The 20760-nt window shown below is 47.1% G+C and overlaps 1 protein-coding gene across 1 annotated transcript; it reads left to right on the top strand.

Moving 5' to 3' along the window:
• Positions 1 to 11066: 11066 nt before the first annotated feature.
• LOC145357539 (putative G-protein coupled receptor 139) lies at positions 11067 to 19869 on the top strand. Its single transcript, XM_080210993.1, has 2 exons — positions 11067 to 11241; positions 18968 to 19869. The coding sequence occupies exons 1-2, from the start codon at positions 11067 to 11069 to the stop codon at positions 19867 to 19869; spliced, it is 1077 nt and encodes a 358-aa protein (XP_080067119.1).
• The last annotated feature ends 891 nt before the right edge of the window (positions 19870 to 20760 follow it).

Raw genomic sequence — 20760 nt, 5'->3', positions numbered from 1 at the left:
CACCATTTCTGCTCTCCCGTTGTTTGGCCAAGTTGTCCAATGTCACGATCCCTCACTAGCCTCCCAGAATTCCTGCGCTCCAAATTGGCCAGGCAATCTGTTCATCATATTCATCCCTCGCACAGATTTGTCTATAACCCTCTAATTATAGATAAGGGACCAGGGTTTGTCTGTGACTGATGTAGTGAGGCAACCAAAAGCCAAGTGAAGCTGACTGACAGACAAAGCAAGGCGGAATGATTGACCGAATGGGGCCGACCGACTGACTGATTGTGTCTGAGTGACCGACCCAGAGAGTTCGAATGATGAACCAAGAGAGGCTCAATGGCTGATTGGGCAAGGCTGAATGAAATCACAAAGAGATTGAATGATTGAATGAGTGATGCTGAATGACTGACTGAGGAAGTGACATCAACTGATAGATGGAGCAAGTGATGCCTATTGACTGACCGACTGAGTGAGTGAGTGAGTGAGGCAGACTGACTGAGTGAGTGAGGCAGACTGAATGAGTGAGTGAGTGAGTGAGTGAGGCAGACTGACTGAGTGAGGCAGACATGAGTGAGTGAGGCAGACTGACTGAGTGAGGCAGACTGACTGAGTGAGTGAGGCAGACTGAATGAGTGAGTGAGGCAGACTGACTGATACTTCGAGGATGGAGGACTCACCAACTGAGTGAGGCTGACTTGCCGAGTGAGTCCGATTGGCTCATTGAACGACTGAGAGTGGCCGACAACCGAGGGAGCAAAGGTTCCTTGACTGAACGATCTGGTGAAGCTGAGAGACTGACCGAGGGATAGAGGGAGGCTGACTGACTGAGCGAGTCAGGCCGTCTGACTGACCCACTCAGACTGACCAATCAACCTGAGAAGGCTTACATAAAGTCTACCGAGCTCACTGATTGGACAAATCCGAATAACTGACTGAGTGCGTGAGGCCGACTTAACTGATCGAGCGTCTGATGGCAACGAGCGAGGCCAAATAACTGAACAAGTGAGAAAGGCCGACTGACTGACCGAACAAACAACGCTGGCCCGGGAACCGACAGAACAAGGCCGACTGGCGGAGATAGGGAGGACGACTACCGAGTGTGGTCATCTGATTGGCCCAGTGAGTGAGGCCGACTGACTAATCAAACAAAGCCAACTCTCTGATTGACCAACCATGGCTGACTGACCAATGAAGTGAGGCCGACCAACAAGTCATAGACTCACAGAGGTTTACAGCAGGGAAACAGGCCCTTCAGCCCAACTTGTCCATGCTACCCTCTTTTTAAAACCGAAAGTTAGTCCCAATTGCCCGCATTTGGCCCATATCCCTCGATACCCATCGTACTCATGTAACTGTCTAAATGCTTTTTAAAAGACAAAATTGTTCCCACCTCTACTTCTACCTCTGGCAGCTCGTTCCAGACACCCTCTGTGTGAAGAAATGCCCCTCTGAACCCTTTTGTATCTCTCCCCTCTCACCTTAAACCTCTGCCCTCTAGTTTTAGACTCTCCTACCTTTGGGAAAAGATATTGACTATCTAGCTGATCTGTGCCCCTTATTATTTTATAGACCTCTATAAGATCACCCCTAAACCTCCTACACTCCAGAGGGGAAATAAAAATCTTAATTTATCCAATCTCTCCTTATAACTCAAACTATCTAGTCCTGGTAGCATCATAGTAAACATTTTCTGCACTTTTTCTAGTTCACAAATATCCTTTCTATAATAGGGTGACCAGAACTGTACACAATATTCCAAGTGTGGCTTTACCAATGTCTTGTACAACTTCAACAAGACGTCCCAACTCCTGTATTCAATGTTCTGACCGATGAAACCAAGCATGCCGAATGCCTTCTTCACCACTCTGTCCACCTGTGACTCCACTTTCAAGGAGCTATGAGCCTGAACCCCGAGATCTCTTTGTTCTGTAACTCTCCCCAACGCCCTACCATTAACTGAGTCCTTCCCTGGTTGATCTACCAAAAAGTATAACCTCACATTTATGTAAATTAAACTCCATCTGCCATTTGTCAGCCCACTGGCCCAATTGATCAAGATCCCGTTGCAATCCGAGATAACTTCCTTCACTGTCCACACGCCAATAGTCTTGGTGTCGTCTGCAAACTTACTCCCTATATTCTCACCCAGATCATTGATATAAACGACAATCTGCAGAAAATGCAGATGTATGGGATTGGTGGTAATTTAGGTACTTGGATCAGGAATTGGTTAGCAGACAGGAGACAGAGGGTGGTGGTTGATGGTAATTATTCATCATGGAGTTCGGTTACGAGTGGTGTGCCTCAGGGATCTGTTTTGGGGCCACTGCTGTTTGTAATTTTTATTAATGATCTGGATGAGGGTATAGTTGGGTGGATCAGTAAGTTTGCTGATGACACCAAAGTCGGAGGTGTGGTAGATTGTGAGGAAGGGTGTCGAAGTTTGCAGGGTGACTTGGACAGGTTGCAGAGATGGGCCGCGAGGTGGCGGATGGAGTTTAATGCGGAGAAGTGTGAGGTAATCCATTTCGGTGGGAATAACAGATGTGTTGAGTATAGGGCTAACGGGAGGACTTTGAATAGAGTGGAGGAGCAGAGGGATCTAGGTGTATGTGTACATAGATCCCTGAAAGTTGGGAATCAAGTAGATAAGGTTGTTAAGAAGGCGTACGGTGTCTTGGCGTTTATTGGTAGGGGGATTGAATTTAGGAGTCGCAGCGTCATGTTGCAACTGTACACAACTCTGGTGCGGCCGCACTTGGAGTACTGTGTGCAGTTCTGGTCCCCACATTACAGGAAGGATGTGGAGGCTTTGGAGAGGGTGCAGAGGAGGTTTACCAGGATGTTGCCTGGTATGGAGGGGAGGTCCTATGAGGAGAGACTGAGGGATTTGGGGTTGTTTTCACTGGAAAGAAGGCGGCTAAGAGGGGATCTTATAGAAACATATAAGATGATTAGAGGTTTAGATAGGTTGGATGGTGATAGCCTGTTTCCTCGGATGGAGAAAGCTAGCACGAGGGGGCATGGCTTTAAATTAAGGGGGGGTAGTTATAGGACGGATGTCAGGGGTAGGTTCTTTAACCAGAGGGTGGTGAGGGACTGGAATGCCCTGCCTGCTGCAGTTGTAAATGCGCCTAGTTTGGGGGCGTTTAAGAGATTGGTGGACAGGTTTATGGACGAAAAGGGATTGGTTTAGATTAGTGGGTCAATGTTTTTTTTAAAAATAAGACTGGTCGGCGCAACATTGTGGGCCGAAGGGCCTGTTCCGCGCTGTAGTGTTCTATGTTCTATGTTCTATGTTCTATGTTCTTTCTGAATGAGCAGGGCCAACTGACAGTGTGAGGGAGGCTGACTGACTGACCATGAGAGTGAGGCCAACTTACTGAGTGAGCGATCGAGGCCCACTGTCTGACCCACCAAGTGATGCCAACCCACTGACCAAATAAGCCAGGCCAACTGACTGACCAAGTCAGGTCTACTGACTCGCTGAGTGTGGTCAACTAACTAACCGAGTGAGGCCAATGTCAGTGATAAGGAGCAATGTCTGATGGATTAACTGGCACAAGGAATGATGGACAATGAAACATTGAGGAAGTGATGGTGGAGCCTGGGTTGCCTTGTCGTCCAGTCCCAGTAGGAACCAGGAGTCATGACAAAAAAACCCCCACAAAATTACTAAAGTTGATATTTTCTCAATGCCAAAATGTGAAGGGATCTTAATACAAGGGAGGGAAATGTATTTTGCTACAAAATGATGGAACGACTGTGTTCCACTCTCTGCAGGGAAGGTGACCTAGAATGAAGCACTGGGGACAGAGATGATGGACGGAAATCACACATCAACTTCCTGAGGGAACCACGTGGTCAGGATACGAGACTGTGGCCCCTGTTTGAGTCCCGAGCGACTAGATTATTGTTTAATTATTCATTAAATGGAAACAAGCCTCGTGGTAGCTGTAAAGGGAGGAACATGGTTAACCTTTCAGCTGGATGGACTTGTATCACAGCGGGAAAAATCAGAGCTCCAGCATCAACTATAAGACTCACACAGAGACACCAGATATCCTTCAGTTAAAGTACCTGACCAATCTCAAATTCTGTTCTTTTCAAGTCGTGTCTTTCAACTCCCTGTTTTCCATCTCAGACATTTCCGCTGTAAAAACATCGAGCTTGGTACACTCCTCCTCCAAAAATAATCAAAGTGTTTCTTTCTGCTTTCTGTCTCTTTTCAATTCTAACCAATATAATACATTCGCAGATACAAACATAGAAAAACGGGGGATAGGAGAACGAGGAGGCAGTTTCACCTTTGGAACTGGTTCCGCCATTCATTCTGATCGTGACTGATTGTCCAACTCAGTTCCTAATGCTGTTTTTTCTCTCGGTAAACTTTGCTCCCATTTGCCCCAGGTGCCTTATCCAGCCACCTCTTGAATACATTCAATGTTTTGACATCAACAACTCCCTGGGGTAACGAATTCCACAGGCTCTCCGGGTGGAGAAACGTGTCTTGCCCTCCGCTCTAAATGGTACACTCCGAATTCTCCGCCTGTGACCCTGGTTCTGGACCCCCGCACCACCCAGAGCACCCTCCCTGCCTCTCGTCTTGTCCTGTTAGAATTTTATAAGAACCTCCCTCATCCGTCTGAACTCTATGGAAGATAATCCTAACCAAGTGAATCTCTGGTCATACGTCAGTCATTTGAGGAATGGGATGGATTTTTTTCCCCTGCTCTTCAAACTGACACAAGTATAACTTCTGTTTTCGATCTGGAATTAATTCCTGATCTTCTTAATTGGTGTTTTGTAAATCTTTGTTTGCTGCCTGGGAATCGATAAGGGCGTAAAAGGAATGACAGCGCTGTATCCTAACCGCCAGACCACTCGGAAAATCACCTCTTTGCACTTGAACCTGGCCTATCCAATGCTAACTCGGAACCTTCTCTTTCTTTCAGCATTCTTGGGTTTCCCTGTTTTGTTTCAGTGAAGATCGACCGTTCCCCCTGCCTGTGGGTCAAACACGAGGGGTCGAGTTTTACTGTAAGGGACAGTCGATTCCGGGGGGATTTCAGGAAAACAAGATCACTCAGGAGTGGTGGGAATCTGGAATGAACATCCTGGGAAGATGGTGGAGGTGGCAAAAGTTACAACTTTCAGTAAATACTTGGGTGAAGAGTTGAAACATCAGAACATTCAAGAACATGGAGCAAGTGAAGGGAAATGGGATGAGTGCAACTTTCCTGGTTCCATGGACCTGAAGACCCTCTCTGTGTTGTACGGCTGTTTGTCTCTGACACTAACTGTCTCTTAATAAAGGCAAATTATTGCTGATTCTGAAAAGTGAGTTTCAAGCTATGGGTTGAATGGCTTTTTAAACAATCTTCATTAAATGAAAATACACCACAGAAGGGGGGAATCTGGTTAACCTTACAGCTGGATGGGATTTCCAGTATTTCATTATTCCTGGTTTTAAACGTCTGTCTAAAGAGCGAATTTAATCCAATCCATCCAGACACTCGGGAGTTTTCCCACTTCAGTTGATCCACAATAGCATTCACGGAATTTGCAGTTGGAAATGGAACCAATTTGATATCGGGCTTGTTTCCCGTCTGTTTGTCTCTCCTTAAATCGGGGGTAAGTTTTTCACTCAGAGGGTGGTGAGTGAGTGGAATCGGCTGCCGTTGGCAGTAGAAGGGGGGGTAGCTACAGGACGGATGTCAGGGGTAGGTTCTTTACCCAGAGGGTGGTGAGGGATTGGAATGCCCTGCCTGCTGCAGTTGTAAATGCGTCTAGTTTGGGGGCGTTTAAGAGATCTCTGGATAGGTTTATGGACGAAAAGGGATTGGTATAGGCTAGTGGGTCATTGTTTTTGTAACTGGTCGGCGCAACATCGTGGGCCGAAGGGCCTGTTCTGCGCTGTAATGTTCTATGTTGTTCTATGTTCTAAGCGAACTCGCTGGGGTCTTTTAAGAGACTTCTGGATGAGTACATGGGATTTAATGGGATTGGGGGTTATAGATAGGCCTGGTAGGTAGGGATATGATCAGCACAACTTGTGGGCCGAAGGGCCTGTTTGTGCTGTAGTGTTCTATGTTCTATGTCACTCTCTGCGTGTGGGTTTCTCTCAGTGTGTCAACGTGTTTCACAGTTCCACCTAGAAAAGGAACAACCCTTCACTGTCACAAATATGTTCACAACTATTCAAAAGTTTAATCACAAAATGTTACAGAAAAAAGAGTGGATTAAAGGATGTACAAAGAACAAAGAACAACACAGCACAGGAAACAGGCCCTTCGGCCCAACGAGCCCACACCGCCATTTTAACATTGTGAGTCCCCTCTTCCACCCGTGACCCTTGTCTACGCTGATGGCACTCCACATTGGAAACCAGATTGAGGGGAGACTAATTTAGGGACAATTTGTTACACCAATCAGCCTAATAGCACATCTTTGGGGTGTGGGAGGAAACCGGAGCACCCGGAGAAAACCCACGCAAGCACGGGGAGAATGCGCAAACTCCCACAGACACCGGCCCAAATCCATGTGTCTGCACAGCAAACAGTGATAGTCACTGAGCTGTCGTCTTGCCCAGTATCTGGTCCAGTTTAAGCGCACACTAACGACATGAAGCACTAGGCCAATCTCGAAACAACCAAGAGCAGCCCACACACGACCCATCGCGTGTATGCCCCTCGTTGGACAACAAGGCGGACTGAATCACTTGTGAATCAAAAGAAAAGACATCAATACCATGCACATCCTTATACAAACATTCAAGGGAATCCCCAGAAGCTCAAAAATAAAACAAGTGATCCAGAAACTATGTTGGAAAGTCCATGGGTGGGGGGTGGGGGTGGGGGGTGAGATGGGGTGGGGGGCGAGGTGATGTGGGGAGTGGGGGGGCGAGGTGGGGTGGGGGGTGGGGGGTGAGGTGGGGTGGGGAGTATGGGGTGAGGTGGGGTGGGGGGTGGGGGGTGAGGTGGGGTGGGGAGTGTGGGGCGAGGTGGGGTGGGGAGTGTGGGGCGAGGTGGGGTGGGGAGTGTGGGGCGAGGTGGGGTGGGGAGTGGGGGTGAGGTGGGGTGGGGAGTGGGGGGTGAGGTGGGGTGGGGAGTGGGGGGGCGAGGTGGGGTGGGGAGTGGGGGGCGAGGTGGGGTGGGGAGTGGGGGGTGAGGTGGGGTGGGGGGGTGGGGGGGTGAGATGGGGTGGGGGGTGAGATGGGGTGGGGGGTGGGGGGTGAGATGGGGTGGGGGGTGAGATGGGGTGGGGGGTGGGGGGTGAGGTGGGGTGGGGAGTGGGGGGTGAGGTGGGGTGGGGAGTATGGGGTGAGGTGGGGTGGGGAGTATGGGGTGAGGTGGGGTGGGGGGGTGGGGGGGTGAGATGGGGTGGGGGGGTGAGATGGGGTGGGGGGTGAGATGGGGTGAGGGGTGGGGGGTGAGGTGGGGTGGGGAGTGTGGGGTGAGGTGGGGTGGGGAGTATGGGGTGAGGTGGGGTGGGGAGTGGGGGGTGAGGTGGGGTGGGGGGGTGGGGGGGTGAGATGGGGTGGGGGGGTGAGATGGGGTGGGGGGTGGGGGGTGAGGTGGGGTGGGGGGTGGGCGTGAGGTGGGGTGGGGGGGTGGGGGGGTGAGATGGGGTGGGGGGGTGAGATGGGGTGGGGGGTGGGGGGTGAGGTGGGGTGGGGGGTGGGGGTGAGGTGGGGTGGGGGGGGTGGGGGGTGAGATGGGGTGGGGGGTGGGGGGTGAGGTGGGGTAGGGGGGTGGGGGGTGAGATGGGGTGGGGGGTGGGGGGTGAGGTGGGGTGGGGGGGTGGGGGGTGAGGTGGGGTGGGGGGTGGGGGGTGAGGTGGGGTGGGGGGTGGGGGGTGAGGTGGGGTGGGGGGTGAGGGGTGAGGTGGGGTGGGGGAGTGGGGGGTGAGGCGGGGTGGGGGGGTGAGATGGGGTGGGGGGTGGGGGGTGAGGTGGGGTGGGGAGTGGGGGGTGAGGCGGGGTGGGGGGTGAGATGGGGTGGGGGGTGAGATGGGATGGGGGGTGAGATGGGTGTGGGGAGTGGGGGGTGAGGTTGGAAGGTCCATAGGAATCAGTTGATTCCCAAGGCAAGAGTTCTTTGGAATGTTTAGGAGGAGGTCCAGCTGAGAAGTGGAAGATTTGAATGATGTTATTGATGATTGGGAGGAGAAATTCTTGGGGATTCTGTCGGTCGGTTAATTGCAAATATTGGAATCTGAACAAGCTGTCACACTGGATGGGAAACATAACCTGTCTTCCTGGATGTTAAGAAACTGAGCGAGCATCACAGCAGCCGGTGTTGGTCTCGGTTAGTCGTGGAGTACGAGAATCTGAATCTCAGGGTGGTGGTTTGGAGCCACAGGGTGGGCACCGTTATTTTCAAACTTTGCTGCTTTCCTTGGGGAACTCCAACTCTCCGTTCCTCAAGCTGTGTCAGCATTTAAACTGAGCCATTCTCCATCCTGCTTTGTTAACCTCACAGATATTGGTTTGTGAGTGAGAGCTGCTTCCACGTCACCGAAAGCCGGACAGTTTAATGTATAAAGTTCATTCACTCCGTCACAAATAGGGGTTCATTACTAATGCAATGAACTACAATGAGAATCCCCCAGCTGGCACATTCTGGCGCCTGTTCACGTGCACTGAGGGAGAATTTAGCACGGGCAATGCACTTGTTTTAGACTATGGGAGAAAACACAGAGGAAACCACTGGGAGAACATGGAGAATCCACACGGACAGTGACCCAAGCCGGGAGTCCAGCCCGGGTCCCTGGTGATATCAAGCAATAGTGCTAACCACCGTCCCAGCGGACTGCCCTATTTTAAATTAACTCAGTGATGAACGTTCCTGTCATTGAGCTCGAGATGTGAACCCAGATCTGGGGTATTTTTCTGTCAGTGTAAACGGTAAAAAAATTACCCCATCGTAAGCCAGATCCATCCCCATCTCTCTCGCATCCTCTTCTCTATTGGCAGTATTCTGCAATCCATCTGAGCATTTGGAGAGGTTTGACATGATCAAAAATAGTCAGCATGGATTTGTCAAGGGCAGGTCGTGCCTTACGAGCCTAGTTGAATTCTTCGATAATGTGACTGAACACATTGACGAAGGAAGTCTCGTGGATGTGGTTTACATGGACTTCAGCAAGGCGTTAGATAAGGTCCCCCATGTAAGACTTCTTGAGAAGGTGAGCGGGCATGGGATCCAAGGGGCTTTGGCCTTGTGGATCCAGAACTGGCTTGCCTGCAGAAGGCAGAGAGTGGTTGTAGATGGGTCTTTTTCTGAATGGAGGTCAGTCACCAGTGGAGTGCCCCAGGGATCTGTTCTAGGACCCTTGCTGTTTGTCATTTTCATAAATGACCTGGATGAGGAAGTGGAGGGATGGGTTAGTAAGTTCGCTGATGACACGAAGGTCGGTGGTGTTGTGGATGGTCTGGAAGGATGTCAAAAGTTGCAGCAGGACATAGATAGGATGCAGGACTGGGCGGAGAAGTGGCAGATGGACTTCAACGCGGATAAATGTGTAGTCGTCCATTTTGGCAGAACCAACGGGATGAACGAGTACACTATCAAGGGCAGGAGCCTTAGTAGTGTTGAACAGCAGAAGGATCTTGGGGTCCGGGTCCACAGGACTCTTAAATCGGCCTCGCAGGTGGAGGATGTGGTCAAGAAGGCGTATGGTGTACTGGCCTTCATTAATCGAGGGATTGAGTTTAGGAATCGGGAGGTAATGCTGCAACTTTATAAGACCCTTGTCAGGCCTCATTTGGAGTACTGTGCGCAGTTCTGGTCGCCTCACTATAGGAAAGATGTAGAAGCTATTGGAAGGGTACAGAGGAGATTTACAAGGATGTTGCCTGGATTGGGAGGCATGCCTAATGAAGTGAGGTTGAGGGAGCTGGGACTCTTCTCCCTGGAGAGACGAAGGTTGAGAGGCGACCTGATAGAAGTTTATAAAATATTGAGAGGAATAGATAGGGTGGACTCTCAGAGGCTATTTCCCTGGGTTGAAATGGTCGCTACGAGAGGACACAGGTTTAAGGTGCGGGGAGGCAAGTACAGAAGTGATGTTAGGGGTAAGTTTTTCACTCAGAGGGTGGTGAGTGAATGGAATCGGCTGCCGTCAGTGGTGGTGGAGGCGAACTCGCTGCGGTCTTTTAAAAGACTTCTGGATGAGTATATGGGGTTTAATGGGATTGGGGGTTATAGATAGGTCTATGGATTGGTAGGTGTTGATGTGATCGGCGCAACTCGTGGGCCAAAGGGCCTGTTTGTGCTGTAGTGTTCTATGTTCTATGTTCTATCATTGTGCCTCTTCTTCCTGTTATGAACCTGTTGCACATTTCCAAATCAGACATGAAGAAACGAATCTCACTCCCACTGGTGTAGACAGGCCTGTCGCTGATTTTGATTCAAGCTCATCAAATTTTTAATCCCTGACAAGAAACCGGGCCATGGTGGTGAGTGCGCTGAATGTTAACCACTAGATCACCAGGGAACCTCGTGAAAACCTTTATAAAATATAATTTATTCGTAATCCATGGGCCATTTATTTTCATTCCAGACCCGTTATCATCAGAGGCAATTTCTTCCTTCAAGCTCACTCCTTCACTGCGCACTAACTGTGTACTGAGAAAGACATTAGAAGACCGGTTTGAGGATGTTTTTGTGTTGAAATAGTGTCAGGTCCTGAAGCCAAGAGGACAGTCCTTATGAACTACAATATTTCCCCCAACGAAACGGAGATGTTCTGTGAGCTGTCAGAACCCTCAGCAGATTGCTCAGCACAAATCTTACTGTGATCCAGAATGAACAATTTGTTTTTGTCCATTTTGATATAAAATGTGTTGAAACGAACGGTATGATCTGAATCTGTTTGTTTATTGACTATGATTAATGGCAGTCTCCATGGGCCTGGCCAGTGTCTCAGAAGGTTTCCCCTCTGCTATTAATATGGGTTTCCTTTGAATGTGTTATTCCACTTCCAGCGGGAGCGTGGACCCCGACACAAGCAGAGATCAGTAGTTTCAGGAAAAGGAAGAGGAGTGATTAGAATCCGAAAATATAGAAATGGGAATGGATGAGAATCTGAGAGCGATGGACTGGAATGTTACAACAGTCGACAGGAGTTTTATCTCGGGTCTTTACTACCTTTCTAAAGATGTGAAACTATTAACATCTCGCATTGAATTTGCACTCATGGTTATTCAAGGGATTTACTATCCCATCCTAGCTATCGTTGGTGTCCCTGGTAAGTGTCTTCATCCTGTTAATATTTCAAATCTATTTGTTAAACGGTATAGAACATAGAACATAGAACATAGAACATTACAGCGCAGAACAGGCCCTTCGGCCCACGATGTTGCGCCGACCAGTTACAAAAACAATGACCCACTAACCTAAACCAATCCCTTTTCGTCCATAAACCTATCCACGGATCTCTTAAACGCCCCCAAACTAGGCGCATTTACAACTGCAGCAGGCAGGGCATTCCAATCCCTCACCATCCTCTGGGTAAAGAACCTACCCCTGACATCTGTCCTGTAGCTACCCCCCCTTAATTTAAAGCCATGCCCCCTCGTGCTAGCTTTCTCCATCCGAGGAAAAAGGCTATCACTATCCACCCTATCTGAACCTCTAATCATCTTATATGTTTCAATAAGATCCCCTCTTAGCCGCCTTCTTTCCAACGAAAACAACCCTAAATCCCTCAGTCTCTCCTCATAGGACCTCCCCACCATACCAGGCAACATCCTGGTAAACCTCCTCTGCACTCTCTCCAATGCCTCCACATCCTTCTTGTAATGTGGGAACCAGAACTGCACACAGTACTCCAAGTGCGGCCGCACCAGAGTAGTGTACAGTTGCAACATGACGCTGCGACTCCTAAATTCAATCCCCCTACCAATAAACGCCAAGACACCGTATGCCTTCTTAACAACCTTATCTACTTGATTCCCAACTTTCAGGGATCTATGTACACATACACCTAGATCCCGCTGTTCATCCACACTATTCAAAGTCCTCTCGTTAGCCCTATACTCGACACATCTGTTATTCCTGCCAAAGTGAATTACCTCACATTTCTCTGCATTAAACTCCATCCGCCACCTCTCGGCCCAGCTCTGCAACCTGTCCAAGTCTTCCTGCAAACTATGACACCCTTCCTCACAATCTATGATGTGCATTTTTTTTAGGGAAGGCGACTAAATCTGTTCACACTATTTCAAGTGTGGTGTAAGTACTTCCTTGTATAGTTTTAATAAGGCTTCCCTTTGAAACTAAAGGCCAACGTTCCATTAGCCTTCCTGCATGCTAACATTTTGCGGTTTATTCACGAGGACTGACAAATCCCTCTGTCTGCAGTCGTTCTCCATTTAAATAATAGGCAGCTCCTTTATCCCTTTGACCAGGGCACGTAACTTCAGAATGTGTTACATAATATTCCAACAGTAAAGGCTTTACTCACTCATCGACATCCCTCTCTGGAGGAAGGAGGTGTGGATGTATTTACTCCATCTATCTCTTCCTCAAATCTGTGGATTGATTCTGCCTCCATTGCACTCTGGGGCAACGAGTTCCACATTTTCATAATTCTCTGAGATCAGTTTCTCTGCATCTCAGTTTTGAACATAAGAAATAGGAGCAGGAGTCGGCCATCTAGCCCCTCGAGCCTGCCCCGCCATTCAATAAGGTCATGGCTGATCTGAAGTGGATCAGTTCCACTTTCCCGCTTTCTCCCCATAACCCTTAATTCCCCTGTCTATCAGAAAACTATCTACCCTATCTGCCTTTGTCAAAGCCATGCTGACGATTCTTAACCATATTATACCTCTCCAAATGTTCATAAATCCTGTCTCTCAGGATCTTCTCCATCAACTTACCAACCACTGAGGTTAGACTCACCGGTCTATAATTTCCAGGGCTATCTCTACTTCCTTTCTTGAATAAAGGAACCACATCCTCAATCCTCCAATCCTCTGGAATCTCTCCCATCTCCATTGACAATGCAAAGATCATCGACAGAAGATCAGCAATCTCCTCCCTTGCCTCCCACAGTAGCCTGGGGTGTATCCCATCCGGTCCCAGTGACTTAACTAAAGCTTTTCAAAAGCTCCAACACACCCTCTTTCTTAATATCTACATGCTCAAGCTTTTCAGTCTGCTGCAAATCTGCACTATCTACCCGTGACTTAAACATATTCAGCGAGGCAGCCTCCACCACTTCAATGGGCAGAGAATTCCATGGATTCACCTTTGAGTGAAGAGAACTTCTCTCAATCTCTGTGATCTCTTGTTTTAGATATCCCTAAAGGAACAGACATCTGTTCAAAGTCCCCTTCAGTATTTTACAGAGCCTGAAGCGATCCCCACTCATTCTCCTGAAGTGCAGCGAGTACAAGCCCAAGGCTATCTATTTTTTCGAAGTGCGCCCCAAGGCACTTGTCAGATGTTTGAACAATCTGCTAATGTTCTGCACATGTGATCGAGACATTGATATCCTCCCGTAACCGACAAACATCTTCTTCACTGTTCACCGTCTTGCCAATCTATGTGTCATCCACCACATTGTCACTTGTATCATAACAATCTATAAGCGACCCAGCAATAAACTTTGTGTATGCAACTGGACACTCCCCTTTTCCTTTGTGAAACTGTATGTCTCTTTTCTTGAAATCTACCTCCTTTTGCTGAGTGAAGACTGATAAGAAATATTCATCCAATCTCCTTCAAATGTCCTCCAGTTTCAGACTCAGTTTGCCCCCTTGGTTCCATCTGCCATTTCTCCGCCCAGTCTTGTATCCTATCTCTGTTACGCTGCAACTTCTGACATCCCTCCACACTATCCACAACACCACCAACCTTTGTGTCATCGGCAAACTTACCAACCCATCCCTCCACTTCCTCATCCAGGTCATTTATAAAAATCACAAAGAGTAAGGGTCCCAGAACAGATCCCTGGGGCACTCCACTGGTGACCAACCTCCATGTAGAAAAAGACCCATCTACAACCACTCTCTGCCTTCTGTGGGCAAGCCAGTACTGGATCCACAAAGCAATGTTCCCTTGGATCCCATGCCCCCTCACTTTCTCAATAAGCCTTGCATGGGGCACCTTATCAAGCACCTTGCTGAAGTCCATATAAACCACATCTACCGCTCTTCCTTCATCAATGTGTTTAGTCACATCCTCATAAAATTCAATCAGGCTCGTAAGGTATGATCTGCCTTTGACAAAGCCGTGCTGACTATTCTTAATCATGTTATACCTCTGCAAATGTTCATAAATCCTGCCTCTCAGGATTGAGATTCGACTCACTGGTCTATAATTTCCAGGGCTATCTCTACTTCCTTTCTTGAATAAAGAAACAACATCCACAATCCTTTGGAACTACTCCCGTCTCCATTGATGACGCGAAGATCATTGCCAGAGGCTCAGCAATCTCTTCCCTCGCCTCCCACAGTAACCTGGGGTACATCCCATCTGGTCCTGGTGACTTATCTAAAGCTTTTCAAAAGCTCCAACACATCCTCTTTCTTAATACCTACATGCTCAAGCTTTTCAGTCTGCTGTAAGTCTGCACTACAACCACCAAGATCCTTTTCCACTGTGAATACTGAAGTAAAGTATTCATTGAGTGCCTCTGCTATTTCTATCGGTTCCAAACAAACTTTCCCACCGTCACACCTGGTAGGTCCTATTCCTTCACATCTTACCCTCTTGCCCTTCACATTTGTAGAATACCTTGGAGTTTTCCTTAATCCAGCCTGCCAAGGCCTTCTCATGATCCCTTCTGGCTCTCCTAATCTCCTTCTTAAGATCTTTTCTACTAGCTGTATACTCTTCTAGATCTCTAACATTACCTAGCTCCCTGAACCTTTTGTAAGCTTTTCTTTTCTTCTTGATTAGATTTATTTCTACACCACAGTTCCTGTAACCTACCATAACTTCCCTGTCTCACTGGAACGTTGATGTGCAGAACTCCAGACAAATATTCCCTGAAAATTTGCCACATTTCTTCTGTACATTTCCCTGAGAAAATCACTTTCCAATTTAAGCCTCCAATTTCCTGCCTGATAGCCTCATAATTCCCCTTACTCCAAATAAACAAGGAGCTATGGGAAAGGCAGGAGAATGATAGAATCATAGAAACACTACACTGCTCAAAAAGGTCATCGAGTCTGTACCGACCACAATCCAATCCAGGCCCTCCCTCCTAATCCCTACAGATTTACCCGCAAATCCCTCTAACCTTCGCATTTCAGGACACTAAGGGGTAATTTAGCCTGGCCAATCAACCTAACCCGCACATCTTTGGATCGTGGGATGAATCCAGAGCACCCGGAGGAAACCCACGCAGACACAAAAATGGGGATTAGAAAAACATAATCAGCCATGACTGAGTGGTGGAGCAGACTCCATGGGCCACGGGGCCTAATTCTGCTCCTTTGTCTTATGGTGTTAACCAGATCCAGCACTGGGCTGTGCTTTATTGGACTTTCAACATATTGATAGAAAAACACTTGGGATACATATCAGGCATGTGTGTGTGTGTGTGTGTGTGTGTGTGTGTGTGTGTGTGTGTGTGTGTGTGTGTGTGTGTGTGTGTGTAAGAGAGAGTTTGGGTGTCTGTGTGATTGAGTGTGTGAGTGTGTATGTTTGGTGAGAGATTGTGTGATTGTGTCTGTGTGCGTCACTGTTTGTGTGTAACTGTGTGCGTGTGTGTGTCTGTGATAGAGACAGCGTGTGTGTGTATGCCCGCACGCTTATCTGTGTGTGTGCATGTTTGAGTGTGAGTGTGTGAGTATGTGTGTGTGTTGGTAAATGAGAGTGTGTGTGTAACGGAGAGTGCATGTTTGTGTGTGTTTGAGTTGCTGAGTGTGTGAGTATGTGTGTGTGTTGGTAAATGAGAGTGTGTGTGTAACGGAGAGTGCATGTTTGTGTTTGTGTGTGTTTGAGTTGCTGAGTGTGTGAGTATGTGTGTGTGCCTGTGTCTGTGCATCAATGCTTGTGTGTATCCCTGAGAATGTCATTGTGTGGGAGTGTATGTGCATGTCTGTTTGCTTGCGTGTACATGTGTGAGAGTGTGTGTCAGTACGTGTGTGTTTGTGAGAGTGAGTGTGAGAGTTTGTGTGTGTGTGTTTCTATGTGAGTGTATGTGAGAATGTGAGTTTCGGTGAGTGTGTGTGTATATGCGAGTGTGTGTGTGTGTGAGGTTGTGTGAGTGTGTGTGAGAGTGTGTGTGTTTCTATAAGTGAGTGTGTAAGAGAGAGAGAGACTATGAGAGAAAGAGTATGGGTTTATGTGAATTTGGTTGATTATTTGTGTTTGTGAAAGTATGTTTGTGTGTGTGTTTGTGTGTGTTTCTGTGTGAGTGTATATTTTCTACCTGTGAGGGTGTTTGTATATTTGTGTGTGAGAGAGAGGGAGAGAAACTGTGCGAAAGTGTGAGTTTGTGTGTGTGTTTATGTGACTGAGTGTGTGAGATGGTGTATGTGTGTTTCTGTTTGGGAATGCGTCTATGGGCCTTTCTGTGTGGGAGTTTGTGTGGATGTGTGGGTATGTATGAGAGTGAGAAACTGTGCGAGGGTCAGTGAGTGTGTATGTGGGTGTGTGAGTATGTGTTTGAGTGTATGTGCGTGGGAGAGAAAGGGAGAAAAAAACCGTGTCTTTGTTCATGTGTGTGCTTTTATGTCAGGGTTTGTTTGTCTATTTAGTTTTTTGTGAGAGAGAGTGTGCAATTTTGTAAATATCCATGTGTGTGTGTGTGTATCTGTGTACGTTTCTAGTGTGGGAGTTTCTATATTTGAGTGGGAGTGTATGAGAGAGGGAGACTGTGTGTGTGTGTGTGTGTGTGTGTGTGTGAGAGAGTCTGTTTGCCAGTGTGTGTTTCAGTGGGTGCGTGCATTTTAGAGAGGAAGGTTGTGTCTTTGCAGGTGTTTTTGTGTCAGTGTTAGCATATCTGTATGTGTTTTTATTTGTCTGAGTGAGAATGTTTCAATGTCATTTTGCATGAGAGAGTAAGTGTGCATGTGTGTGAATGTATATGTGCGTGACAGAGATTGTGTGTGTGAATGACTTTGTGCGTGAGGGAGTGTGTGTGCTTGTGTGTTGGTCTGTGGGTATAATTCAGAGAGAATATGTGAGTGTCTGTGTGAGCGTGTATCTGCTTTAATGGGTGAGTAAGAGAGTCGGTGTGTGTGTCAGTGTCTGTGTGTATATCTGTGTATCTATCTATGTTTTTGTCCATGGCTGTGCCAGTGTGGGATGTGTTGTGTGCGTGTGTGCCTCTGTGTGTGTGTGTATGTACATGTGTGTGTGTGTCTATGTTTGTGTGTGTGTGTGTGTCTATGTTTGTGTGTGTGTGTGTGTGTATGTGTGATGGACAGAGGCAGAGAGAGAGAGAGGGTTTGTGTTTCTATCTATATGTATGAGTGTGTTTATGTTTGCGTGTGAATCTGTGTATGTGTTTGTTTTTGGAAGAGAATAGCGTGTGTAAGTTTGTCTGTGTTTGTGTGTGTGTGTTTGTGTGTGTGAGAGTGTGTAAATTTTGTGTGTTATTTGCTCCTGTGTGTGTGAGAAAGAGGGAGAAAGGGAGTTTGCGTGTGTGAGTATGTGAATGTATGTGTTTGGGGGTGTCAGAGTTGGGAGTGTTTGTGTGTCAAGGGTTGGTGGGTGTGTGGAAGAGAATGCAGTGAAATTTTACTACACACCAACACCAGTTCCGGGGTTTGTGAGGCTCGAGAATGGAATTCCCGTTTGGCCTCGAGTGGGATAGAGTGAAACTCGGATGGACGCACTAATAACATTCCATCCTGTGTGTGTGAGAGACAAGGTGTGTGTACATGTGTGTGTGTGTTTGAGTCTGTGTGTGTGATAGTGAGCATGAGAATGCACATGTGTGTTTGCATGTTTGTGTTTTTGAGTATGTAATTGTGTGTGTGCGGTTGGATGTGTGTGAGTGTATGTTTGTGTGTGTTTGACTGTGAGTTTCATTTGGTGAGCCAATGTTTGTTTGTTAGTCTGTGTATGTGAATGTGTGTGTGAGTGACTGTCTGTGTGAGTGGGATTCCATATATGTCTGGATATAAGTGTGTGTGTGAAATAGAATGAGTATGTGTGTGAGTGATTGAATTTAACTCTGTCTGTGTGAGAATGTGTCTTAGTGAGAATGAATGAGTGTGTGTGTGTGTAAGTGTGTATAATTGTGAGTGTATTTCTGTGTGTGTTTGTGTGTGTGAGAGGATAGTGTATTCCTGTGTGCATGATTGTGAGTGGGTGCTTTTTGTTTGTGTTTTTGTATGAAATGGTGTCAGTGTGTAAGTGTCTGAGAGACTGTGTGCCTGAATGTATTTGTATGTGTGTGTGTTTTGTATGTGTGTGTTTTGTATGTGTGCTTATGTTTTGTATGTATGTGTGTGTGTTTTGTATGTGTGTCTGTGTGTGTGTGTGCGTTTTGTGTGTCTGTGTGTTTTGTGTATGTGTGTGTTTTGTGTTTGTGTGTGTGTGCGTTTTGTGTGTCTGTGTATGTTTTGTGTGTGTGTGTGTTTTGTGTTTGTGCGTGTGTGCATTTTGTGTGTCTGTGTGTGTTTTGTGTGTGTGTGTGTTTTGTGTTTGTGCGTGTGTGTGTTTTGTGTGTCTGTGTGTGTTTTGTGTGTGTGTGTTTTGTGTGTGTGTTTTTTGTGTGCGTTTTGTGTGTCTGTGTGTGTTTTGTGTGTGTGTGTGTGTGTTTTGTGTGTGTTTTGTGTGTGTCTGTGTGTGTTTTGTGTGTGTGTGTGTTTTGTGTGTGTTTTGTGTGTGTCTGTGTGTGTTTTGTGTGTGTGTGTGTGTGTGTTTTGTGTGTGTGTGTGTTTTGTGTGTGTCTGTGTGTGTTTTGTGTGTGTTTTGTGTGTGTGTATTTGGCAACATCACCTCACTCAAAGAGACAATTGCTTCCGCAGCCTGATGTATAATTTAATTCTTTATTTTCCTTCCAGTGAATATAATCACAGTTGTGACACTGAAGAACAGAAACTGTGGACTGTCCAAATGTGTCACTCGTTACCTGATGGCCATGTCAATGGGAGATTTACTGGTCATTATCCTTGACCTGATATTGAGACAAATTCCAATTACCTTTGCGCAACAGTTTGTTTTCCTGGAGTCCATCCGTGTGTGTAATATTCACGCTGTTTTAGTTTATGCAGCAACGGATTGTTCTGTCTGGTTCACCGTCACTTTCACCTTTGATCGATTTGTGGGCATTTGCTGCCCCAAACTGAAAAGTAAATATTGCAGTGAGAAAACGGCAGCTGTGGTTCTGGGAACAGTGACTGCACTGAGCTGTTTAAAGAACATTTTCTGGTATTTTATGTTATTAGATAAATATTACCTGTTCAATACCCCCTTGTTTTGTGTTGTCACATGGGATGTTCTGCAATCTCCGGTCTGGGGGACAATTGAGTTTGTCCACTACATTCTAAACCCGTTTTGCCCATTTGTTATAATCCTGATGCTCAATATTTTCACCATCAGACACATTTTAGTAAGCAGCAGAGCACGCAGGAGACTCCAAGCTCACAAGATTGGAGAGAGTGCTGGAGATCCAGAGATGGAGAACCGAAGGAAATCCATTATTTTATTGTTTGTTATCTCTGCCAATTTCATGCTGTTATGGTCAGTATTACTGGTCTATTCGATATGGAACCGGATGTTTTGGTTGGGTTATTATTCTGTATGGTTACATGGTTTTGTTCTGGAATTTGGCTTCATGCTGCAGCTCCTGAGTTGCTGCACAAACACCGCCATTTACGCTGTGACGCAAACTAAGTTCAGACAGGAGTTGAAAAGTGTGCTGAAATTCCCCTTTACTACATTTCAACAATTCATTAAAACCTGAGGGGAAGCTCTACTCACATGGACTCTCTGACTTCATATTGAACACTCAAATGATGCAACAACTCTGCTCTCCAGTTGGTTGATCCACATGTCAATCATTTTGATTCCTGTATCTGACTGGAGAAGTTGACCACTCACCATTCCTGCTCTCCCGTTGTTTGGCCAAGTTGTCCAATGTCGCGATCCCTCACTAGCCTCCCAGAATTCCTGCGCTCCCAATTGGCCAGGCAATCTGTTCATCATATTCATCCCTCACACAGATTGGTCTATAACCCTCTAATTATAGATAAGGGACCAGGGTTTGTCTGTGACTGATGTAGTGAGGCAACCAAAAGCCAAGTGAAGCTGACTGACGGACAAAGCAAGGCTGAATGATTGACCAAATGGGGCCGACCGACTGACTGATTGTGTCTGAGTGACCGACCCAGAGAGTTCGAATGATGAACCAAGAGAGGCTCAATGGCTGATTGGGCAAGGCTGAATGAAATCACAAAGAGATTGAATGATTGAATGAGTGATGCTGAATGACTGACTGAGGAAGTGACATCAACTGATAGATGGAGCAAGTGATGCCTATTGACTGACCGACTGAGTGAGTGAGTGAGTGAGTGAGGCAGACTGACTGAGTGAGTGAGGCAGACTGAATGAGCGAGGCAGACTGAACGAGTGAGTGAGTGAGTGAGTGAGTGAGGCAGACTGAATGAGTGAGTGAGGCAGACTGAGTGAGTGAGTGAGTGAGTGAGTGAGTGAGTGAGGCAGACTGAATGAGTGAGTGAGGCAGACTGACTGAGTGAGTGAGGCAGACTGAATGAGTGAGTGAGGCAGACTGACTGAGTGAGTGAGGCAGACTGAATGAGTGAGTGAGGCAGACTGACTGAGTGAGTGAGGCAGA

This window comes from Carcharhinus amblyrhynchos, chromosome 23 (assembly GCF_965287045.1).
Source record: "Carcharhinus amblyrhynchos chromosome 23, sCarAmb.v2.hapA, whole genome shotgun sequence".
Lineage (NCBI taxonomy): Eukaryota > Metazoa > Chordata > Chondrichthyes > Carcharhiniformes > Carcharhinidae > Carcharhinus > Carcharhinus amblyrhynchos.
Note: the sequence above shows the minus strand (reverse complement) of the source record. Positions and strands in the feature narration are given on the sequence as shown.

Bases quoted from the DNA above. Each gene is read 5' to 3' on its own strand.
- LOC145357539 (XM_080210993.1), top strand. From the start codon at position 11,067: ATGGATGAGAATCTGAGAGCGATGGACTGGAATGTTACAACAGTCGAC. The intron at 11,242-18,967 runs GTAAGTGTCTTC...TTTTCCTTCCAG, and splicing joins AGCTATCGTTGGTGTCCCTG to TGAATATAATCACAGTTGTG.